The sequence below is a fragment of the Callorhinus ursinus genome, unplaced genomic scaffold, assembly GCF_003265705.2.
Source record: "Callorhinus ursinus isolate GAN/ISIS: 27379988/994484 unplaced genomic scaffold, GSC_fseal_2.0 scaffold11, whole genome shotgun sequence".
Classification (NCBI taxonomy): domain Eukaryota; kingdom Metazoa; phylum Chordata; class Mammalia; order Carnivora; family Otariidae; genus Callorhinus; species Callorhinus ursinus.
In genome coordinates, this window is record NW_027397073.1 from 29,667,721 (window position 1) to 29,688,544 (window position 20,824).

General features: G+C 39.6%; 1 protein-coding gene across 2 annotated transcripts in view; it reads left to right on the forward strand.

The window, feature by feature from the left end:
* Nucleotides 1-3,148: 3,148 nt before the first annotated feature.
* RIT2 (Ras like without CAAX 2) overlaps nt 3,149-20,824 on the forward strand; it is a 402,841-nt gene continuing 385,165 nt past the window's right edge. For both annotated transcript variants that reach the window (XM_025886656.2, XM_073898273.1), the window contains exon 1: nt 3,149-3,470. In XM_025886656.2, the coding sequence (XP_025742441.1) occupies nt 3,368-3,470 (103 nt within the window). In that variant the 5' untranslated portion in view covers nt 3,149-3,367. The remainder of the gene's footprint in view (nt 3,471-20,824) is intronic.

Consider the following 20,824-nt stretch of genomic DNA (forward strand, 5'->3'; position numbering starts at 1 on the left):
CTTGCTCAGGGAGCTGAGTGGCTCTGAAACAACGTGGAACACCTAGGCCTTCATCTGATGGACATGAGCACTCAAAGGGAATCACATGACATTCAAAAAGGATGGCAAGTGCCAGGGTAGGTTAGAGGAAGCAAATATAAACTTCAATCATTTAATGATTTTCCTAAGAGTTTAGTAATCTGCCATGTAATGACTTTAGTTACTTAACTATTGCATTTCAATTTCATGTATACACCTGGAAGATACCTTCCTCTCTCTTCACCCCTCCTTCCTTTCCTTTTCCCTTTCTCTCCCTCCCTCTTCCCCATCATTTCTGACATGCAAACACACATGCACACATGTGAACATACACCCCCTTAGACTTCTGGGTGCACAGGTTAAGGAACCAGGCATGCAAATTCACAAAAGTTCACTAACCAAAACTGAAGATCAGTAGCATTAGAATGCTTCAAAGTTCAAACGTCAGGAGTTTTGTGGCCCTTAGTAACTCAAGAGAAGGGATTAGAGTGGAGTACCTTAGAATTTCAAAAAAGAGGTAGACAAAGAAAGCTTTATACAGGGAAAGTCCCCCTTGCCCTTCATGTTTTTCATCTTCCATGTAAATAGGGAAAAATCTTGCTGACTTCCATTTGAGGAGTATGGACAGATGCATTAAACATTGAGGAGAAGGCTAACTCACTAAATTTCCCTCTCACAATGCCCGCTGATATTTGACAAGCCATTCATCTATTTACCGTTAAAAGACATTTCCATGGGCTCTTTCCTCTTAACCAATATTAAAATAATTGTAAAAAAGAACACCAAGGACACAGCTGGCATGACAATCCCTGTGTTTTACCACCAAATCAGAATGGCTGACATGGAAAACAGAGTAACAGATGGTGGAACAGATAGCCAGAGGCACAAGTGATTTGCTCAAGGTCATAAGAATTTTGCACCAGAAGTAGAAACAAAACCCAGAAAGACCTTGAATCGAAATGCTACTGTTTACATATCTCTTTTCATTGAGGAATAAAGTTTCAATGAATCAGTTAAAGGATAATTATACCACAGCTACAGTTCTTTATTAGATCCAATTATGGAAATGACAGTTTTGTTGGAAGAAAGGCAAGTAGCCCACTTTGCCTGACTCTGTTCTATGGAGTGTAAGGACACAAGACGGGAATAAATGCTTTGTGTTCCTATGTGCCATTTTAGGCTATTAGATTGTGTTATTTAGGCATTTGATTCATGAATATGTGTACAATAGGATTGGTCAGGTTGACATTTTCGGTAGATTTCCCTGACATTAGTATAGAGAATGAATTGAGTAGTGTAAAAGGGGAAAGGACAGGGAGACTGTCCTCAGGGAGGATAAGTTGTAGGACTCTTCAGGCACAGAGGTTAAACACAAGAAGAGGCTGAACTCAAGCTAGAACTTGGAGGGTGACATTCTCCCTGCAGAGACCGAGGATGGTACTGACCTTGTTGAGGATAAGAGTGATACAAGCAGGGTGTCCGGTGGGAGTGTCCGGGAGGAAGGTTCATTTTTAAAGCTTGGAGGGAAAACACAAATTGGGCTCCATCAAAATTTAAAACTTTTGCCCTTTGAAAGACGCTGTAGAAGAGCCACAGACCAGGGGGAAATATTTGCAGAACATATATCTGATAAAACACTTATATAGAATATATAAAGAACTATCAAAACTCAGTAATGAAGAAACAAACATCTTGATATATCTATTTTGAACAGACACTTTAGCAAAGAAGGCATGTAGATGGCAAGTAAACACTTGAGATAATTTTCTCTTCTGGTGAGTGCTTATAAACAGTGGGCCGGGAGCACCATTAACTCAAAATAGTCATAATCATAATATCATACAATTAAATAGTGCTTACAATTTGCCAGACACCGTTTAAAGCACTGTGCAAACATTCAACTCACTTAATGAGTTAATAGAGTAGCGTTTAATAAACCATTTTATAGATGAAGAAACTGAGGCACAGAGAGATGAAGTCATTTACCCAAGGTCACACAGCTATTAAGTGGCTGAGTCCAGACCTGAACACAAGCATCAGGCTCCAGAGCCTGTGCTCTTGGCTATGACTATTTGTTACCTCTCCAATTACCAACAAAAATATGTTGAGCATCTCCTCTGTGTCCAGTACTTGGTCATACACTCTAGAGTCATAAGGAACTGATTAAATACAGTTCCTTTCCTAGAAGATCTTAACATCTAAATAGAAAGATAAGTCTATGTATACCAAACACTTGACTGCATCTAATCATGATACAATTTCACAGTCAGAAAATAGACAATAAACCTACAGAACATCATAATCACTTGTTTGAAAGACAGGGTCTGACTATGACAATTAGTGATTACTGAAAGCATTATAAGACCTCTATAATTTAATAATTTTTCAAAGAAAAACAGATTAAGTAGAGAAGAGCAGAATTTGAAAGAATTCAAATAAGAGGTAGGAGTTTGAACATTTGAAAAAGAATCTTCTCGGATCTTTAATACTGCGATAATTGTCAGCAAAAATATTTATTAAGTATCTCTTTCATGCTTGGCAGAATCCTTTTGTTTTAGATTATCCTTAACTACTGTAAACAAGGATGATCCCTGTCCAAACCTGACGATGACCTAATACAAATACCTCCTTATGTTAGAACTGCAGCTGTCAAGTGAGCTGAAACAATTTCTGGTAGCCAGCTATTATTTCAACAACACTCAAGACCCGTCTTTAAGAGCCCTGAGTTACTGGGGTTTTCTTCTTCTCAGTTGGTAACATCTCTTTTCCCAGAATGAAAACCGTGCAAGAAGATGGAAGCAAGGAGATAAGCAACAGACATCTTTCTTAATTAATTGACTCTGATTAAAAGAAAATAGTGTTTTTGAAGCTGTAGCTACAGAAGTCAGCCTGTGAGACATAGCATCTTCTAAGTCTCAGATTCGAGCAGCCTGGAAAGTAGCCAAATGCGTGCTTCTAACAACAGCGACCATGCAGGGGGCAGGAGAGAGAAAGGAGAGAGAGAGTGAGGAAGGGGAATGAAGAAAGAAACGGAGGAGGAAAAGGGGGAGAAAAAAACCAACAAACAGAGACAGAGACAGAGAATGAGAGAAATCGTGGGAGACGCCAGAGTGAAGGATAGGAAGGAGGAGGGGATGTAAAAGGCAGATTTTTATTGGAGGCAATTGAAGTGGTTGCTATGAGACCCGTTCGAGCAAGAGGACCAGCAGCGAGCCCGACGCTGATGGTTCTTACCTCGTACTAAACCTTTCTTTTGACACAGTTTTAGAGTTGCTTAGTATCTGAGCGAGCACCTGACACGGGCGGGCGACTTTTTCTTTCTTTTTTCTCCTCCCGTCTCTCGGGTAAGATGGAGGTAGAAAACGAAGCCAGCTGCTCCCCCAGCCGTGCATCAGGAGGGTCCAGAGAGTACAAGGTGGTAATGCTGGGAGCTGGGGGAGTTGGTAAAAGCGGTAAGTTTTAATACCAAATGCTGGGGAAGGAGGGAGCTCTGGAGAGGCAACTCTATAGAGTGAATACTGATAATAATGATAATAATAACGTCGTGGGGGGCTAGCTAGCTGTAGCAGTTAAACACAAGTATCTGACAGGATGTTTAAAAGTAATAGGGACTGCTGAAGAGATGTAGACCAGTCAGAATGAAAAGACAGCCAGTGATAATGTATAGAACTTAAAGAACATTTTTTTTCCTTTGATTTCTTGCTGGGTGATATTTGATCATAATTTATATGTCCTTTTTAAAGTTAATAACATGATATTTATGAAATAGCCATGGTATCGGGAAAATATGCTCCTGTTCTCAAAAATACTCACGTGAAGCAAGAGGTGCTATGATAGTCAATGAAACACACATACGCAAACACAGACACACAGGAAGGATTATTAGTGCTGATTGTTGTGTTTGTTTCTTGGATTGGGATATTCCTGTCCCCTTTTCCTTGTCTCTGATCTAACATAGTATGGTGTGGTCTTTGAAAGCCTCATGAGGAAAGTTGGTTTTTGAAAGTGACAGGGGTTGAAGGAATGGTATTCTTTGTGGGATCTGTGCAGGGTGATCAAACCAAATTTTGTGGTTAACAGGTTTAGAAGAGAAAGCTACATGCTTAAAGGGATATGGGATGCTAATGGAGGTAAAGACTGGTAAATTTGTTTTGCTACATTAAAAAAAAAAAAAACCACAGCAGAAGTTGTCAGTGGTCAGGTTTCTTGAGGGGCTCAAAAGGCCAAATATAACAAATTCAAACAATAGATAGGTAACAGTGTTTGAGGCTGATCAAAAGGTGACTATCTTGGGGCTATGGTTATCACTAGAAAATAAAAAAGTAAATATAACTTTTTATATAAATTCAAAAAGATCCCCATGAGGGATACATCTGTGGGGATGCCAGAAGAAATATTAGAGTTAACATGAACAAAATATGTATATATAGTATATATACGTATATATATACTTTTATATATACATATATATAATATATATATATCTTCCATAGTTTTGTGCTTGACAAAAAGATTCAAAGTTGAGGCCAACATTCTTGGTGTAAGAAATATCCCCACCCCAAAAAAGTTGCTAGGTTTGGTAGTGAGTCCACAGGTGGTAAGAAAGTTGATCAGCAAAGAAAGGAGAATAGGGAGTGAGACTCTAGGAAACAACAAAGGTAAAGAGGTTAGAAAAAGAGGAAGAGACATAAAATTGAATGCCCCCCCACATCACCCCCCTAAAAAAAAAAAACACCATGAGGGATTACTATAAAAAGAAAAGAAATAGGTGAATCTGAATTTGGTCAATCACTAAATGCTTGGTCTAAGTGAGAAAAATAAGTCATCTCTTCTCATAAGGAAATGTGAAGTAAAAAACTGCAGCTGGGTAAGAATGAGGAATTTTCTAAAAGCTTTTCTTTTTTTTTTTTTAATGTAATGCTTTGAAGGGGAAGAATCACACTTGATCTTAGCAAAAGGCCGAGAAGCGATGAAGGGGAAGAATCAAAATAGGTGAGGATTAGGGAGGGAGGGAAAGAAGGAGGAAAGATAAAGAGAAAATAATCCATGCAAAATAAAAGTAGCTTTTGAAAGAATATAGTCAGATACAAGGAGGAAGAACAATGTGAGAAGAAAATAGGAGAGAAACAGCTCTAAGAAGAAGGCAGGAGAGGAGTTAAAGGAAATGCTACCAGCAGTCTGTGAGGTCAGAGAGACGCTGCAAAAGCCCCACAGCGTGCCTGTGGATTACCTTTGCTTGCTGCCTGGGTATTTTCCCGTTTCACCAGGAACTTGGGGGATGTGGGAATAGAGTGACTGGTTTTTAGTCATCTATTCCATGGAGCTGGACTGCGGAGAGAGAAGATGTAGGATAGGGTATCCTTAAGCAATATACTTATCCTGGAGGTGATATTATGTCTAGTGTTTTGACCTTCCCCGTATACTATTTGTACTGACTAATCATTGTCACCTTCCCAATAACCAGACATTTTTGACATAATGAAATGTTGGCAGAAATTGTTGACATAACAAAATTCTGGGTTGCTCTCACCTTTACTGTGTATATTAAATAGTTGAGCAAAACTTTTTCAGTGTGATTAACACAGGACTAGCCAGCTCACCTCTGAGATGGTTAAGAATAAAACAGGGTTAATAGTTCTGTTGTGCTGTTACTTTAGAGAGAATATAATTCATAGGACAATTCCAGGTCCAAAAAATGCCATCTTTGTGGCTAAACGTTGGGAATCAGAGTGATGGAGTCATATCTTCCTCTTGGGCTTTGCCCCTGTGATTCATTTGGTGTTAACAGTATATAAATATTCAAGCACTGATTCTCAACATTAACCTCTTTTGAAAGTTAAAATGCTTTTTTTCAAATGAACTAATTTTTTTAAATAAAAAAGCCACTTTTTGTATTGCTGAATATCTGGAACAACAGAGCCCAAAATTACTTTTCTTCCCACAATTTCAATGGTTTATGTGAAAGAATTGTACAAACCTATTAAGGTGGGTTGTATGAAGGGATTTCAAGGAGATATCTGCTGTTCTGAAGAAACGAAAGAAGATGTATCAAGCTATCATCTGTTTCTAATTCTGAGTCATTCTGAGTCTGCCTTGAACATAAATGAGAAACTCAATTTACTAGAACCATAATTTTTAAATGAACAGAATCTTGGAGATTGTCTATGCTTACTGTGAAATTAGTTTTTTTTTTTTTCCCCCGTATCCATATTTTACTAAGACATCCTTTGGTGAGTAGGAAATTTTGGAAGGATTTGCAACTTCACTGAAACAGGAATTCCCACAAGATTTAAAATGTACGGGCAAATAACTGTACTGTGTTTGAGAAATCTCAAACCACCAATCAACAAGTTATTGAGCAAGTACTATGCATGGGCCCTGTGCTAGTTCCCATAGAGAGGAAGCAAGAAGGAAGTGAACATTCCTGTGGCAGATATGGAAACATGGTTTTCATGCTCATCTCCAATCTCCACAATCTAAATAGCTGTGGCCAATTTGCAAACAGAAAAACTGAGTCCCAGGGTGACCACTTGTGCTTGGTCATGGAGGTAATAATAGATTTCTGTGACGTTTTACCTGACTCTTCTACATTCTATTTAACGCCCTAGAAGGAAGAGCAAAGAGTTCTACCACTTACTATCAAGAAGAAAATAGGGCGCCTGGGTGGCTCAGTTGGTTAAGTAAATGACTCTTGGTTTTAGCTCAGGTCATGATCTCAGGGTCGTGAGGTGGCACCCCACGTGTGGCTCTACGCTGAGCATAGAGCTTGCTTGGGACCCTCTCTCTCCCTCTCCCTCTGCTCCTCCCTAACCCCCATGCTCTTGCTCTCTCTAAAAAAAAAAACAAAACAAGAAAGAAAGAAAATAGGCCTGTTGGTAATGCATTCTCTACCTCTTGAATGTTATATCTAAAAGAAATTTCTACCATCTAGACTAACATTCTTATTTATGTATCTATACCTTTTTAATCTTTAAATAAAAGTACACAAACATATCTTTAAATAAAAGTACACAAACACATTATTTATAAATAAAATATCTTTATCACCTTTACATTTATGTAATTTAAAGTTATACCTAATATTATCCAAGAGTGTTATAAATACTGAGAAAACAGGATAAACAAGAAAGAGTCTCCACCCTATTTGAAAGATGGAGGAACCCAGACCCGGGAAGTTGAAGGGACTTGCCAAATTCATGCCACAATTGTGGCAGAGTCACATCTGCAATACAACCCTCCTGAACCCCTTGAATCTGTTTTTACTCCATACCCAAGTTTTTACACAGGGTATTGTAAATAAAAATTGGATCAATTACCCCATGAATTTGGTGTGAATTAGGCACATTCAAGCCTCCATCTTTTTGTTCCATTGCCTACCATCCCCTCCCCTCCCTCAAAACAAAGAAAAATAATAAAATCTCACAGCTGTGGTTTAAGAATTTAATGGAGTCTAAGCAATCCTTGTAGCTGTTTTAAACATGAACATTTCGCTGTCTCTGTAGTTTGAAACATAAGGGCTTTTGCTCCATGACAGAGCATGGCTAGTGTCTGCTTTCTTCCCCTGCATTCCCGTCTGGTTCTTCCAGCTCAGACTCAAATTATTCATCAGATCTTATCCAATAATAATAAGATCTTACTTTCCAAGATAGATTTTTCCTCCTCTGTTTTATGACCTGAATTGAGGATAAAATAATTTGAGGCTAGCAGGTCATCTATTCCCTGTGTTCAGACAAGGCATCCGAGGCACAGAATTATTGATTTTTGTCCAAGAGGATACAGAAGGAAGTAAGAAACAGGAAAGTAACTCACGTTTTCTAACTCGAAATTGTTATCCATCAGATTTCGTGAGAAAAGTAGATAACGTGTTCGAATATCAGATGAAATTGACATGGACTTCTCCACTCCCAGGACACATTTTGGAATTACCTTGGTGAAATTTTGTCAGGGGTGAAATATGTTTGAAATAGTTGAGAGAGGGTGGTGTTCCTCACTGCTATTCCAGCCATGACCCCTGCCCTCTGGGACCTTACCCTCTCATGGGGGGAAATATATTGTATACTACAAACTGATGTTTATAGTAGGCCTCTGACTAAGAACTCTGGAAGCTCAGGGTAAGCGATGGCTAAATCATGTAAAATCTAAGAAGGAATCTCAGCAGAGGTGATACTTGAATTGTGTATTAAGGGATGAACAGGATTTCTTGAAGTTGAGAAGGAAAAGTACAGAGAAAGTGGGGGGTGGAGAGGAAGAGAATTTAACAGGAACAGGGCACGCAAAGAGAAAAAGCCATGTGAGGGCTATCACAATAATGGAGGGCTCTTGATAACTTGGTATCTTTGGGGACATTTGGAAAAATCTCCCCTGAGTCACGCTTTCAAACTATCTCAGAAAACTGTGAAAACTAAGACCAAACAAAGCAAATAAGCTGAAAGCATAAAAAGTTTTAGGGGGCTCAGAATTCATTAGAATGCATCCGTTGTGAATTTTTTTATTAAGAGGAAACTCATTTGTAAAATAGGCAATCCTACTCTGCCCCACACTCTCCTGCAATTTGTCTCTTTTATAGATTGAGTTTTGTGAAGGAGGATTTTATAAAATGAAAGCAATAACAATATTTTCTGAGGTAAGCAGGAAGCAGCACAAAACCAATTCCTTCAACCACAATGAACTGGTATAAGCAGGTAGAAAATCGAGCCTTTATCTGATGAATTAAATCAAGGCAAACAATCAAGTGCATCATCCCTGTCCCTAAGGCTCTGTGTTTTACCTCATTAGCAGAACTTTGGATCTGACAAAGCTGAATAATTGCCACGTCATGACCATGTGTTATTTGAACCCTCTGAATTGCAAAAGCAAAAGAAAAAATAAACAGGGAAAAATTAAAAGATTTCAAGACTTGGCGGCCCTCTGCTCTCACCCTTAATTGTCAAAACCCTAATCATACTGCACATCATCACTCACCACAATCCTGTCAGCAAGAATTGGCCAAGAGGTCCAAGTAAGTTTCAGTAGAAAAGTAAATTGGAAGCCACTGGCTCAAATAACGAGTGAAAGTGTAATTCGGGTAAAAGATGTTGATGAACAATATTTCCACGATTATAAGCACTCTATAGATTTTAAACTGATAAAAAAAAGACTTAGTACCATCCTATGTCCTTATCAGAAAAAGGGCCTGGAGATTAATGAACTTGTATTGATCCCTGACTACCCCTATGCTGCTGGGTGCCTTACACGTACCCATTCACTTTGGAGCCTCAATGACCAATGATCTGTTGCATTCACCTGACCCCATTTACTCCTCATCTCAGCCTTGTGAGGTAGACATTAGTGTCTGCACTTCATACATGAGAAAACTGGGCCCACAGAAAAAAGTAATGTGCCCAGAGACACAGAGATACGAAATGATGAGCCCGAGGCCCCCCCACATCTTTCAGTTCAGTGCTCACACTATTTTCATTTTCCCACGCTGAGAGTTTTCATTGTATTTCTTGAGGAGATGGTACAATGAACCTGAGTTCTGACTTGAGCTATATCTTTATAGATATATTTCAGACATCAGACAAAATCATAGACACCAAAGTACATGGCAAATTTTAATTTTATATAGAAACTATAGAGAGTGTTACCCTGATGAGGTACAGCCGGGGGAAGATGGGATGTTCTGACCCAACAAGTTTTAGGCACCAAGGACATCTTGCGTTCTGGTTCATTCTGAGACCTGTGGGGGCCTCAACCACATAGGGAAGTGATGACAAGCCCCTCAGCTTGACAAAATCAAGTAACACAGTAATAAGAAATCATTAAAAACTGGAATTATGTTAATGAAGAAAGTAAATGGGGTGCTGGATATATCAGGTGGATTTTTGAAATCTCTTGGGTGCTGATCTGTTTTAGGGAGAATATTTTCTCTATATGTGTATATTACAGAGTAACTGAAAGAAACTCCAGGTCACAAATGGGAAATACCTTCTCTGTCTTTTATTTAATAAGAATGGAGGGTGTGTGTGTGTATGTCTGTGTGTGTCTGTGTGTATCTTGCATGTGTGTGGTCTGTGTGCCTAGACCTATGAAAGGCCCAGAACTATTACCAAGAATGACAACCCTCACCCTGTCTAGCAGTGTGAAAGGGATGTGAGAACAGAGAACTGTCGTGCAATGGGGTAGGTGCAAAGGGAGAGATGCACACATGGTATTTTGAAAACAATGTGCACTGTGGCTCAAGGAGTGAGAGGAACCTCCTATAGGTGGCTTAGCTGCTCAGCTACAGCACTGGAACCAGAAGCCTCCTGACTTCAAGGATGATGGGTTTTCCCATTGAACCATGCTGCCTCTTATAAACCAGCATAAAATCTGCTTCTCTTAATTGGAAGCTAGGCTGCTGAGGGTGATTATTTTGTGTGTGTGTGTGTGTGTGTGTGTGTGTGTGTGTGTGTGTGTCTTTGCAATGTGCTGGCATCATGAGTGTATGTTCTCTGATGGAGGGCCATCCTCTGCATTGCTTACAAGCATGTCTGAAAGTCTCTGATCCCTGAATCTGGCTGTTATTTACAAGGTCCAGCAATGTTCTCAACTCAGCCCCTTGGGTTTTGCTCATAAATGGCAGCTCTCTGAGGACCATCCCCGAGCAGTGCCATCTGCTCTTCTGGTTCATCAGTGGGCCCCAGTTAAGTGTCACTACTGACAATTGTGCTAGGTAATCCGTCCTGCCCTTTCTGTCTGCTCTGCCAACAGCATCACATTAGCATTGGAATAGGAGCTGTTCTGGTTTCCACACTTGCAGGTACTTGAGCTTCGAGTCACTGCCAAATGTATCAGAGAGATAGCAGTATGTGCCAGATTCTCCCTGGAGTGTGCATGAAGCATGGAGCAGGCTGGAGGACGTTGGAGGAAGCTAAGGATGTTGTATTGAGAAGGGAATCGGAGATGCACAAGGTTGAGAATCCCAGGGAAAAAAATCTTGACTTGAACTAGAACAAGATTGTAGAGAAAATTGGTGGACTCAAAATGAGACACCATACAAGGATTTTTAAGTGGTTTGATGAGTTATGTGGTAGGCGAAGGTCTTTGTTCAGAAGATGGCTTGTGCAGGGAAGGCATTGCTTGGGTGTTTGGGTAGTTACTTACTGAAGGGAGAAGGAAACCTTAGAGCGTTGATCACTCCATACTTTCTCTTCACACGCTTTAAAATGAGAAACATGTCAGTGTTGCCTGTGCTGAAGCCTGTGGACACGCACCAGGAGGGATGATTTTCGTTCTGTCCAAACTATGTCTCTTTCAGTTTCTTACCCCCAATGAAAATAATGTAAATTTTCGAGTCTTTAATGTGCCTGATTCTGTTCTAAGTGCTTTCTGTACATTATTTCATGGGATCCTCCAAGACACTGCAGTGTAGCTGGGATGATTTTCCTTAGATTACAGAGGAGAGAAGCGAGGCTTGGGGAGGCTGAGTAACTCGTGCAGGAACCCAGAACCTGTGGTTGCCCTGCAGGAGTCAGCCTCCACCACATCCTGTGCTTTGAACCATCGTACACTAGACCGCTCACATCCCATGTTCTCCACCTGCCCTGGATCTGTAAGATGACGCCTCAGCATAGAAATTATGAGAACAATGTGAACCAGAGGCTTGGGCATGCAGAAACTCAGACTTGTGTTTTCTCATCTGTAAATAAGGATAACACCAATACTAACTGCAACGACTCATACTTGAGTATGTATGTATAACAAAACCTCGCACATGATAAGTGCCAGATAATGCATGTAACATAAATGGATAATTTATCTTTAACTACTTGTCCTTAATAGCATTTGAACTTGCAGGGGCCGCTCAAACTCTGAGTCTCTGTTTTCCCCATCCAAAAATAAAATGACATTATTTAAAATTACCTCAGAGGGCTGTTACATGGATATTAGAAAATATTAAATACCGTGAATTATAGTGCCCAAGATATTCCAATGTCATTAAATCCCTTGCTTGCTGTCTTCCTTCCTTCCCTCCTTCCCTTCCCCCTCTCCCACATCTCCACCTAAGGCAGTTCACCTTAGTAGTGTAGGGGAGATTTAATGGCAGATCTTTCAATGGGTTATAGGAAAATGTGATTTGGGTTGAATATTGTAAATGTGTCATTGTCTCTCCACTTACTCTATGCCTACTCTTGCTCTCTGTATCCTTATATTGATTAGTTGCAGCTTTAGTCTCTTGAGTAGCAATTTCGCTGACAATAATAATGGCGCTTTGCTAGTTACCCTAGTAAACAATCCCTGTATTCATCCTAACTGACGCATCACAGGCACACACACACCTCGCACCGCCTCAGAGAAAAACGATTTGAGGATTTGAGGATGATAGCCTGGCCTGCTATACTAGCCACAAGAGGTCTGCTTGTAGGGGCTACAGTTCATAACAGAGCAGACCTGTGCTTGAATTTGGACTGAAATTTGTTTCGTTAATACATGTGTTGTTTTAATACATTTTGAATAACGAGATGTTCCCTTTGTTCTCCACAGTAGCAGCTTTGCTACATTGAAATGGAGAGCCCTCTTTAATGGTTGTAGGAACAGCTAATAATAAGCTACACATATAGATTTTTGTTAAATGGAAGAAATCAGACTATTTAGAAGTACAAGGGGCACGCCTGTTATTTGAAATTGAATTGTACTTTAACTAATTGGTCTCCTCCCATCATCTTTTAACCCATGTGGACAGCCCACTGCTTTCTGCTCCCCATTTCACCATCAGGGCAAATTGTCCATTTTGGTTTTCTCTTCTCCTGCTCAAACGTCTTCAGTGGCTTGCCCATTGCCAACAGGCTGACATCCAAAGTCCACAGGACTCCTGATGTGTGAGACCATGTGGGCCTGTCCATCAACTAATCATCAAGGAGGCATCCCCAAGGCTCGTCACATAGGGAGTGGTGTTGTGTTCGATGGCGCAGAGGAATCAATCCAGATAGGGCAGAAATTTGGGAACAGAGACAAATGTCGGAAGTCAGGAAGAATCAATGAGGGGCTGAAGTAGAAAATCAAGAATACCTTGTTAATGGAGTCCAGTGTAGTACAAGCATGAAGATCCAGAACCAAAGTTACAAAAGCCAAGGTGATACAGAACTGTTATTTTATGTTCATCCTGGTATGAGAGGATTTGTTGCCCTGAATCTCTCATTTCTCTCTTGGTCTCTCTGTCTCTGTGTCTCTGTCTGTCTCTCCCCCTCTATCAGTGTGAGCTATGCCCTGATCTAAAAAGACCCATACCTACCAGAATGATCTGTCTTCTAGACAAAGTATTCTACTTCTACCTCTCAAATTCTTGAGGCTTCTTCCCTATAGTGTTCATATAATTATTCCAACATAAGCTCTCTCTTCTTTTCTCTCAATTTCTCCAGTTTTATCTTTACTTCCAGATTCTGCAGAAGTATTGTCTGCTCCTTCATATCTTCCCAGTCTCCTCCAGTCTAACATTTGTCCCCTTACACTTAAAATTCTTTCTGACTCTTCATTTCATCACTGCTCACAACTCTACAGGTTCTTCTAGTGTCTGGTTTGTGGTCTTAAAATGTTATTTAAATCTTGCATTTTTATGTAACTTGCAGTCTTTTTATACTTGATCTCCCCATCGTGAATGCAAATTCCTGCAGGATAGGAAATAGATTTTATATGGTCTTTTCTCTCCCGTGAAGCCTATTTATAAATTCAATTTCCTTCCCTCATCTTTGAGAAAGGACAGGGAGTAAGACACCACGCTTATATAGTGAAATAAAACTAAGCAGTATTCTAAAATTCTGTGATGTGAAGAACCCTGGATATAGAGAAAGAAACTGGAACCAATAGTAGGTATGTGAACAGAGGGGAGACTGTGGCTTGGGAGGAAGCTAGGCTCAGGCTAGCATGAATACTCTTTGGTGACAATGCATTTGAAGATGAGAATAAGCCCACTCTATGTTTAGGATGCTCAGTAACACAAAGAGGTCAAAGTAAGGTTGTGGGCCAAAATTTGGCAGATAGGCAAGAATAACCAAGATGCATGTGCCATGTTGCCAGAAGTGATGGTGTGCTAGGCAGATACTGTAGAATCAGGAACAGTGCACATTCCTTGAAAGCCACATGACGGGGACAGTTGGCAGCTGAACACAGATGGAACACTGAAAATAACTCAGGTTTTATTTACAAAACCATTTTCCACCTGATACCAAGACTGCCCTCCCCTTCCCCCTTCCTCCTCCCCTTCTCCCCTCTCCTTCCCTCTCTGCCTCCCCTGCTTGTGCTCTAGCTCTCCTGCAGTCACTCTCTCTCTTTCTCAAGTAAATAAATAAAAATCCTAAAAGAAAAAAAGAAATATTCTTGGAAAACCTTAGTAAAGAGCCTGCAGAACTTTGTTTACTCCTGCATTTTTTAGTTCAAAATGCTTATTAACATCTTACTGAAAAAATTTTTTCTTGATTAACACTGAGAAAAACTGAGTTAGATTGTGATTATAACTGAATTCTAAAGCAACCACAAGTTTCCACATATTTTTCCTGTGAGGGTGAAAATCATCCCAGGTCATGATTTAATTTTGACAACCTCTACTCTAAAATGAAGGGAAGGAGGAACCCTAAAGAATAGCAGACAATCACAGGACCAGATTATAATCAAGGTATCACACTTTCTTTCTGGTTTTAGGAAGCTCTAAAATCAAGAAGGCAAGATCCATTTCATAGGTAAAATCATTGCTGCTATTAAAAGGAAAAATGAAAAATTTCTGTGCTAGTATTGAGTCCCCCCCCATTTTTCTCCCTGTTGTTTACCTACTTACTTCTTCCTATATGTTTGGTTATAATGAAAGAGCTTAAGCAATCTAATATCAGCTTTCATAATTTCTTTAGACCCACGCCACAAACACCTTTAATATTTTTCTGTCCTTCAAAAATGTATCTCCCACTTACTTCATTCATCACACAAAAGCAAATGGAAAACATTTTTACATAGAATACTCTGCTGTGACAAGTACACAAGTTATCTGCCTCTCTGAACTTATTTGCATTTTCCTTGAGTGTAATTCTGAGACAGCCCAGCATGTTTGAAACAGTGTGGACTTTGGGGATGAATAGACTTGCTCTGAAATTCAGTTCTGCTACTTGTAAGGTGAGTAACTTTGCTGATTTTTCTTTTTCTTCTTCCTGATCTCTCCATGTTGGAGGATCCAGGGTTTATTCCTGAATCTCTTACCTCATCTTTAATTTCTTAGATTATTTCATCCAGCCCTATGGCTGTCTTTATATATCTTTGTATCTTTAGATGAAATTAAATTAATTTTATATGTAGATTAAAACTGAAGGAGACATCACTAAAATGACTAAAATTAGAGAGTAACAATACCAAATGGAGACAAAGATGTAATAGGAGTATAAATTAATACAACCACCATGGAAAATGAGTTGGCACTATGTATTAAGTTGAAGAAATGTTTAAGTTGACCGTATGATCTAGCAATTCTATTTCTAGCTACATATACCCAACAGAAACTCACACATGTGTGGACCAAGAGGCATGACCAGAGTGTTCCTAGTAGCATATTCCTAATGTCCCCAAATTAAAAGTCTAAATCCCCAAAATGCTCATCTGTATAAGAGTGAAAAAATCAGTTGTGTTAGAATAGATTTAACATTACATATGTAAGGTTTACATATATACACATGTCACAAAAGAAGGAACACCCATAAAATTTGGATACTAGTTGCCTGTTGAGGAAGGGTGGAGGCGGTTATCAAGAAGGGCATGGGGGAACTCTGCAGTTCAGGAAATGTTCTTGTTTCCAGGTGGGTGGTGGTAGCATGAGTGTTCACTTTGTGATCAGTCATAGAATCGTAAAATTTTCTTTTGTGCACCTTCTTAAAGTATACTAAATTTCACAGAAGAAAAGATTTATGATAGTTTAAAACATTATAGCCCCATTCCAGACTTCTTTCCTGAACTCCAGTCGTGTATTCAACTCTCTCCTTGACATCTCCACTTAAATAGCTAATAGTAATTTCAAACTAAATCGGTCCAAAACTAAACCACTGATCTTCTTCCTAAACTTGTTTCATTTACAACTTCCCTCATATCGGTTGATGCCACCTCCATCTTTCCAGTTGCTCAGGCCCCAAATCTTAGGCTGCCATTGCTCCCCTCCTTCTCTCATACTTCCACATCCAAGTCAAAAGCCCTTCTGACTTTATCTTTTACATGTATCCAGAAGTCTCCTTTTCTCAAAACTCGGCTGTTACCACCTTGGTCCCAGGGACCATCTACGATCTGTCACCGACCCTGGTCCCAGGTACCAATCTATAATCTGCAGGATTGCCCTAACTCTTCTTCATGCTTCTTCATTACCCCCTGTCATTTATTCTCAACACAGCACTTACAGTGGTCCTTTTCTTCACATTCCATATATAAGTCATATCATATAGTATTTGTCTTTTTCTCTGTGACTTATTTCACTTAGCTTAATACCCTTAATAAGGTCCATCCATATTGTCTCAAATGGCGAGATTGCTTTCTTTATGGCTGAATAATTTTCTGTTGTGTGTGTGCATATGTACACACACACACACACGCGCACACGCACACACACACACACACACACACACACCAGTTTATCCATTCATCCACTGATGGACACTTAGGTTGTTTCCACATCTTGGCTGTTGTGAGTATTGTTGTAACACACCTGAAAGTGCTTTCATTGAGATTCATTAATTTTCTTTGAGAGTGATTTAATCTCAAAGATAAATACCCAGAGGTGAGAGGGCTGGATCATCTGGTGGTTCTATTTTTAATTTTTTGAGGAACCTCCACACTGTTTTCTGTAGTGGCCGCACCAATTTACATTTCTACCAACAGTGTAAAGAGATGCCTTTTCTCAGAGTGGTCCTTTTAAACTAAAATTCAGATTTTATTTTTCCTGTGCTTAAAACACTGCCATGGGCCATGTTTCACTCACAGTGCTCTTAGTGGCCCTTGTCACTTCTCTGATCTGCCTACCATCTCTCTTGCTTTCTGCCACAGCAACACCAGCTTCCTTGCTGTTCCTAAAATATGCCAGACATGCACACTTTCCCCTTAAGGCCTCTTTCTAGCTTTTTCCTCTTCCTAGAATAATTTTCCCCAGATATCTGCTCGACTTGCTCTATTTCTTTCAAGATTGTTCTATTGTTTTTGTCTCAATGAGCTTATCCTGACTAGCTTATTTTGTCGAAAATCTAACCTGCGTATAACACCTCCTTATAATATCCTTCTCTTGGGTCCATTTTTTTCTTCATATAGCACCTATTATTTTCTAACTCAATTATTTATTACGTTATTGGTTATTGTTAGCTTTCCCCAACCAGGATGTCTTTGTTCTCTCAAGTTCCCTGTGCATCCATGAAATAAAATTACCTAAACTTGAGAGGACTCCATTTATCTCTAACGCATGGATAATAATGCCACCCTTGCCGGGGAATTGTAAGATTCATGGTAGTTGCAACGGAGATGAGAAGTAGTAAGATTCTGGGTAGTTTTTGAAAGAAATGTCAAAAGGAAAGGAAAGAATTGATAGGAAACGGTTGTTGGCCCGAGCAATTAGAAGGGTGTTTTTTGCCATTGAGTGAAATAAGATTATTATATATAAAGTTCTTGGCACTAAAAACCCAGAAGCTTATTTTCTCTCTCCTTTTTAAAAAAGTTTTATTTAAAATCTCTAAGTAAACTCTACACCCAACATGGGGCTCGAACTCACTACCCTGAGATGGAGTTGCATGCCCTTCTGACTGAGCCAGCCTGGTGCCCTTCTCTTAATCTTATGTAGCAAAAGAAAGTATACATAGCTCTTGACATTGTAAAGAGACACAACATAGACCCATTTATAATCACTAGATGCTTATATTCCAGTTGGGTTGGAGACCTTTTCAAACAGAACTTATATTGTAGGCCTGATACGAAGATTAAATCCAAATAAAGCAGTGGTCATCCTTAGAGTAGGTGTTTGATAAATGTGTGAAATTCTTCTTTATATTAATAAAATGGCTCATAGTTGAGGTAAGAAAGAGAAACATTAATAGGTATAAGGTAAATATGCAAATTTACCTTTACACATTCTAGTGGAAACAGAGTAAATAAAAACATATTTATAGGTTATAGTAATCTTGGAGATTTTTCTCTCTTAAGGAGGTTTTTGAACCAAACTGTTCATGCATTTGATATGCGGCTTAGATGTATTGAGCTCTTGCTTTCCAGCCATTGTTCTGGGAACTGAGAAACACAGTTTCCACCCCTCCCTTCACAAAAGCTAACATAATGGTAAAGAGAGACTGGGAAAATTACCATCACCAAAGCTTTAAAGCTGATATTGGTGTTCACTTTTCCGCTTATCTTTTCCACACAAATGTGCGTTAGGTGAGTGAGACAGAAATGAAATAGAAAATCAGAAATCTCCATCCTCAGCTGTCCTTTTTGGATCCTTTCTTGTCACAGTCTTTCCCAATAGCATGGAGGTTTCTCCCAGGGGCATGGCCCACCTGTCACCTTCTTTCTTCCTATTTCACCTTCTCTCTTTCATCCCAAACACCCATGCAACTGTTCACTCATCCAAGGCTAGGTTTGTTTTGTACAGTGCTAAAGAGCACATTTCTGAAATCCTGTTCCAACATTTGAACGCTGGGTCATTCACTTAGTAGTGCTGCAATCTTGGGCACATTGCTTGGTGGGTCTGTATCTCACTTTCCTTCACTGTCAAATAGGAAGGATGCTACACTGGTCTTGCAAGGAATTAATGCATGTACTTCCAATGAATTAATGAGCATGAAGTGCTTAGAGCAGTACCTGGCACTTCTACGTAAGTGCTAGCTACTTTGTGATCGCTGTCACTCTTCTCACCATTATTATTATGTCTTTCCAAGAACCTATTCCATCTAGTTCAGGCTGAGGACTGGGTTTCTACTTTTTGTCCAGTGCTGAGATGACTTCCATTTCTCCTTATTCCCAGAAAAGCATTTCTCATTTACTTCCCTACCTGTAACAACTGCTATTTGAGGTTTAAGGTAAACATTTTGTGTAACCCTGAGCAAATGGGCTAGAGTGATGGGGAGCCAGGGCCAGATTTTCTAACCAGTTTCTAGGGAAGCAGGTGGCTGCTGAATCCCAAGCCTCCAGTACTTTTCAGAAAGCAAGAGACATATTTCTACCCTTTTTGAAAACTCTCTGTTTGACCGTAAAGAGTCGCTGCCTGGAATCATCCCGAACACTCAAAGAAGAACTTTCTAATACTTTTTCCAACACTGCAAGCTTTTGTCTACCATTTTAAGTAAAAAACCCCACGTACAATGAGATTTTAGAATCAAATGAGTTCAAAGGAGAAGTAGAAAAGCAAGGGTAGCTTCAATAGTCTGTTCAGTTTGAGCTTATCATGGAAGGTCACAGCTCGTACGTGTCTCTGGGTTGCTCTCCATCACTTCTGGCATGTGCAATTATTTTTAATTTTCACATTTTATAGCTAGCACTTGAGCTATACCAGCTAATTCCTATCTAACTAATAAGGTCCTCTGCTTCCACCTTTATTGATTAATTATCTGTTGGAGTTTTTAATATCCATTTGTGTTTAATTTGCTGATATTAAAAATGCCTCATTCCTGAAAGTGATGAATGGTCTTCCAAAGGATAGGACTCTGGTTTTGATTTATGTAATATTGAGTTCACTGGAGTCTAGCTGGAAACCTGCCATGGGAGATCATTGTAATAAAGAGCCCAATAAGGGATACTCTTCAGGTCTTTGAGAGCTTGCCTACTGCCGGTGGATAAACTGTTTTGCTTTGGTTTGGTTTTTCACCCAGATTTCCATGTAGATCCTTTAGCACCAACTTCCAGAAGATGCCCCCAGTGGGACCTGTCTCCTAAACAAATTTTATGCATCCCTACCTAACTTTTGCATAAGTAGTCATCCTCAGTGACCCAGGTTCAATGACCTTCTAGAATTTTCTCTGCCTATTTAAAATCCATTTGTTCTTGAAGAACCAGGAGGTGAACATCCAGACCTACTATAATTTATAAACTTGTAATTTGTCTTCCTCTCAATATTCCTAACTTTACTAGAATAGCTATACTGTTCATTTAACACTTAACATATTCGGATTTATATGTTTAACTTTCTCTGTGTATGTCCTACCCATTCATTATACTACAAATTCCTTAAGTTAAAGTCTAGTTTAATATTTTAACTATGCCAATAGTTCTTGAAATGTGGTCTCCTGGTCCTTAGTGGCTGTAGTATCTGAGTACTTGTGAGAAATGCAAATTCCCTCCCGTCCCAGGTCTACAGAATTAGAAGGAAGCTCTGAGGTTGGGACCCAGGAATTTGTACTTTATTTTTTTTTTTAAGATTTTATTTCTTTATTTGAGAGAGAGAGAGCGTGAGAGAGAGCATGAGAGGAGAGACAGTCAGAGGGAGAAGCCGACTCCCTGCTGAACAGGGAGCCAGATGTAGGACTCGATCCAGGGACTCCGGGATCATGACCTGAGCCCAAGGCAGTCGCTTAACCAACCGAGCCACCCAGGTGCCCAGGAATTTGTATTTTAACAAGCTGTTTTGGTAATACTGTTATAAACTCAAGTGTGAACACCAAACTTGTCCTGAAATTGGCTGCACATAAGAATCACCTGGGAGAGTTTTTAAAATGCATACCATTCCCAGCAATTTGGATTTTACTTGGTCTGGGGTGCAGCCTGGACATTGGGATGTTTTCAAAGCCCCCCACATGGTTATATTGTGCAATATTTGGGAATCAGTACTCTGTATCACATTTCTTTTTTTTTTTCC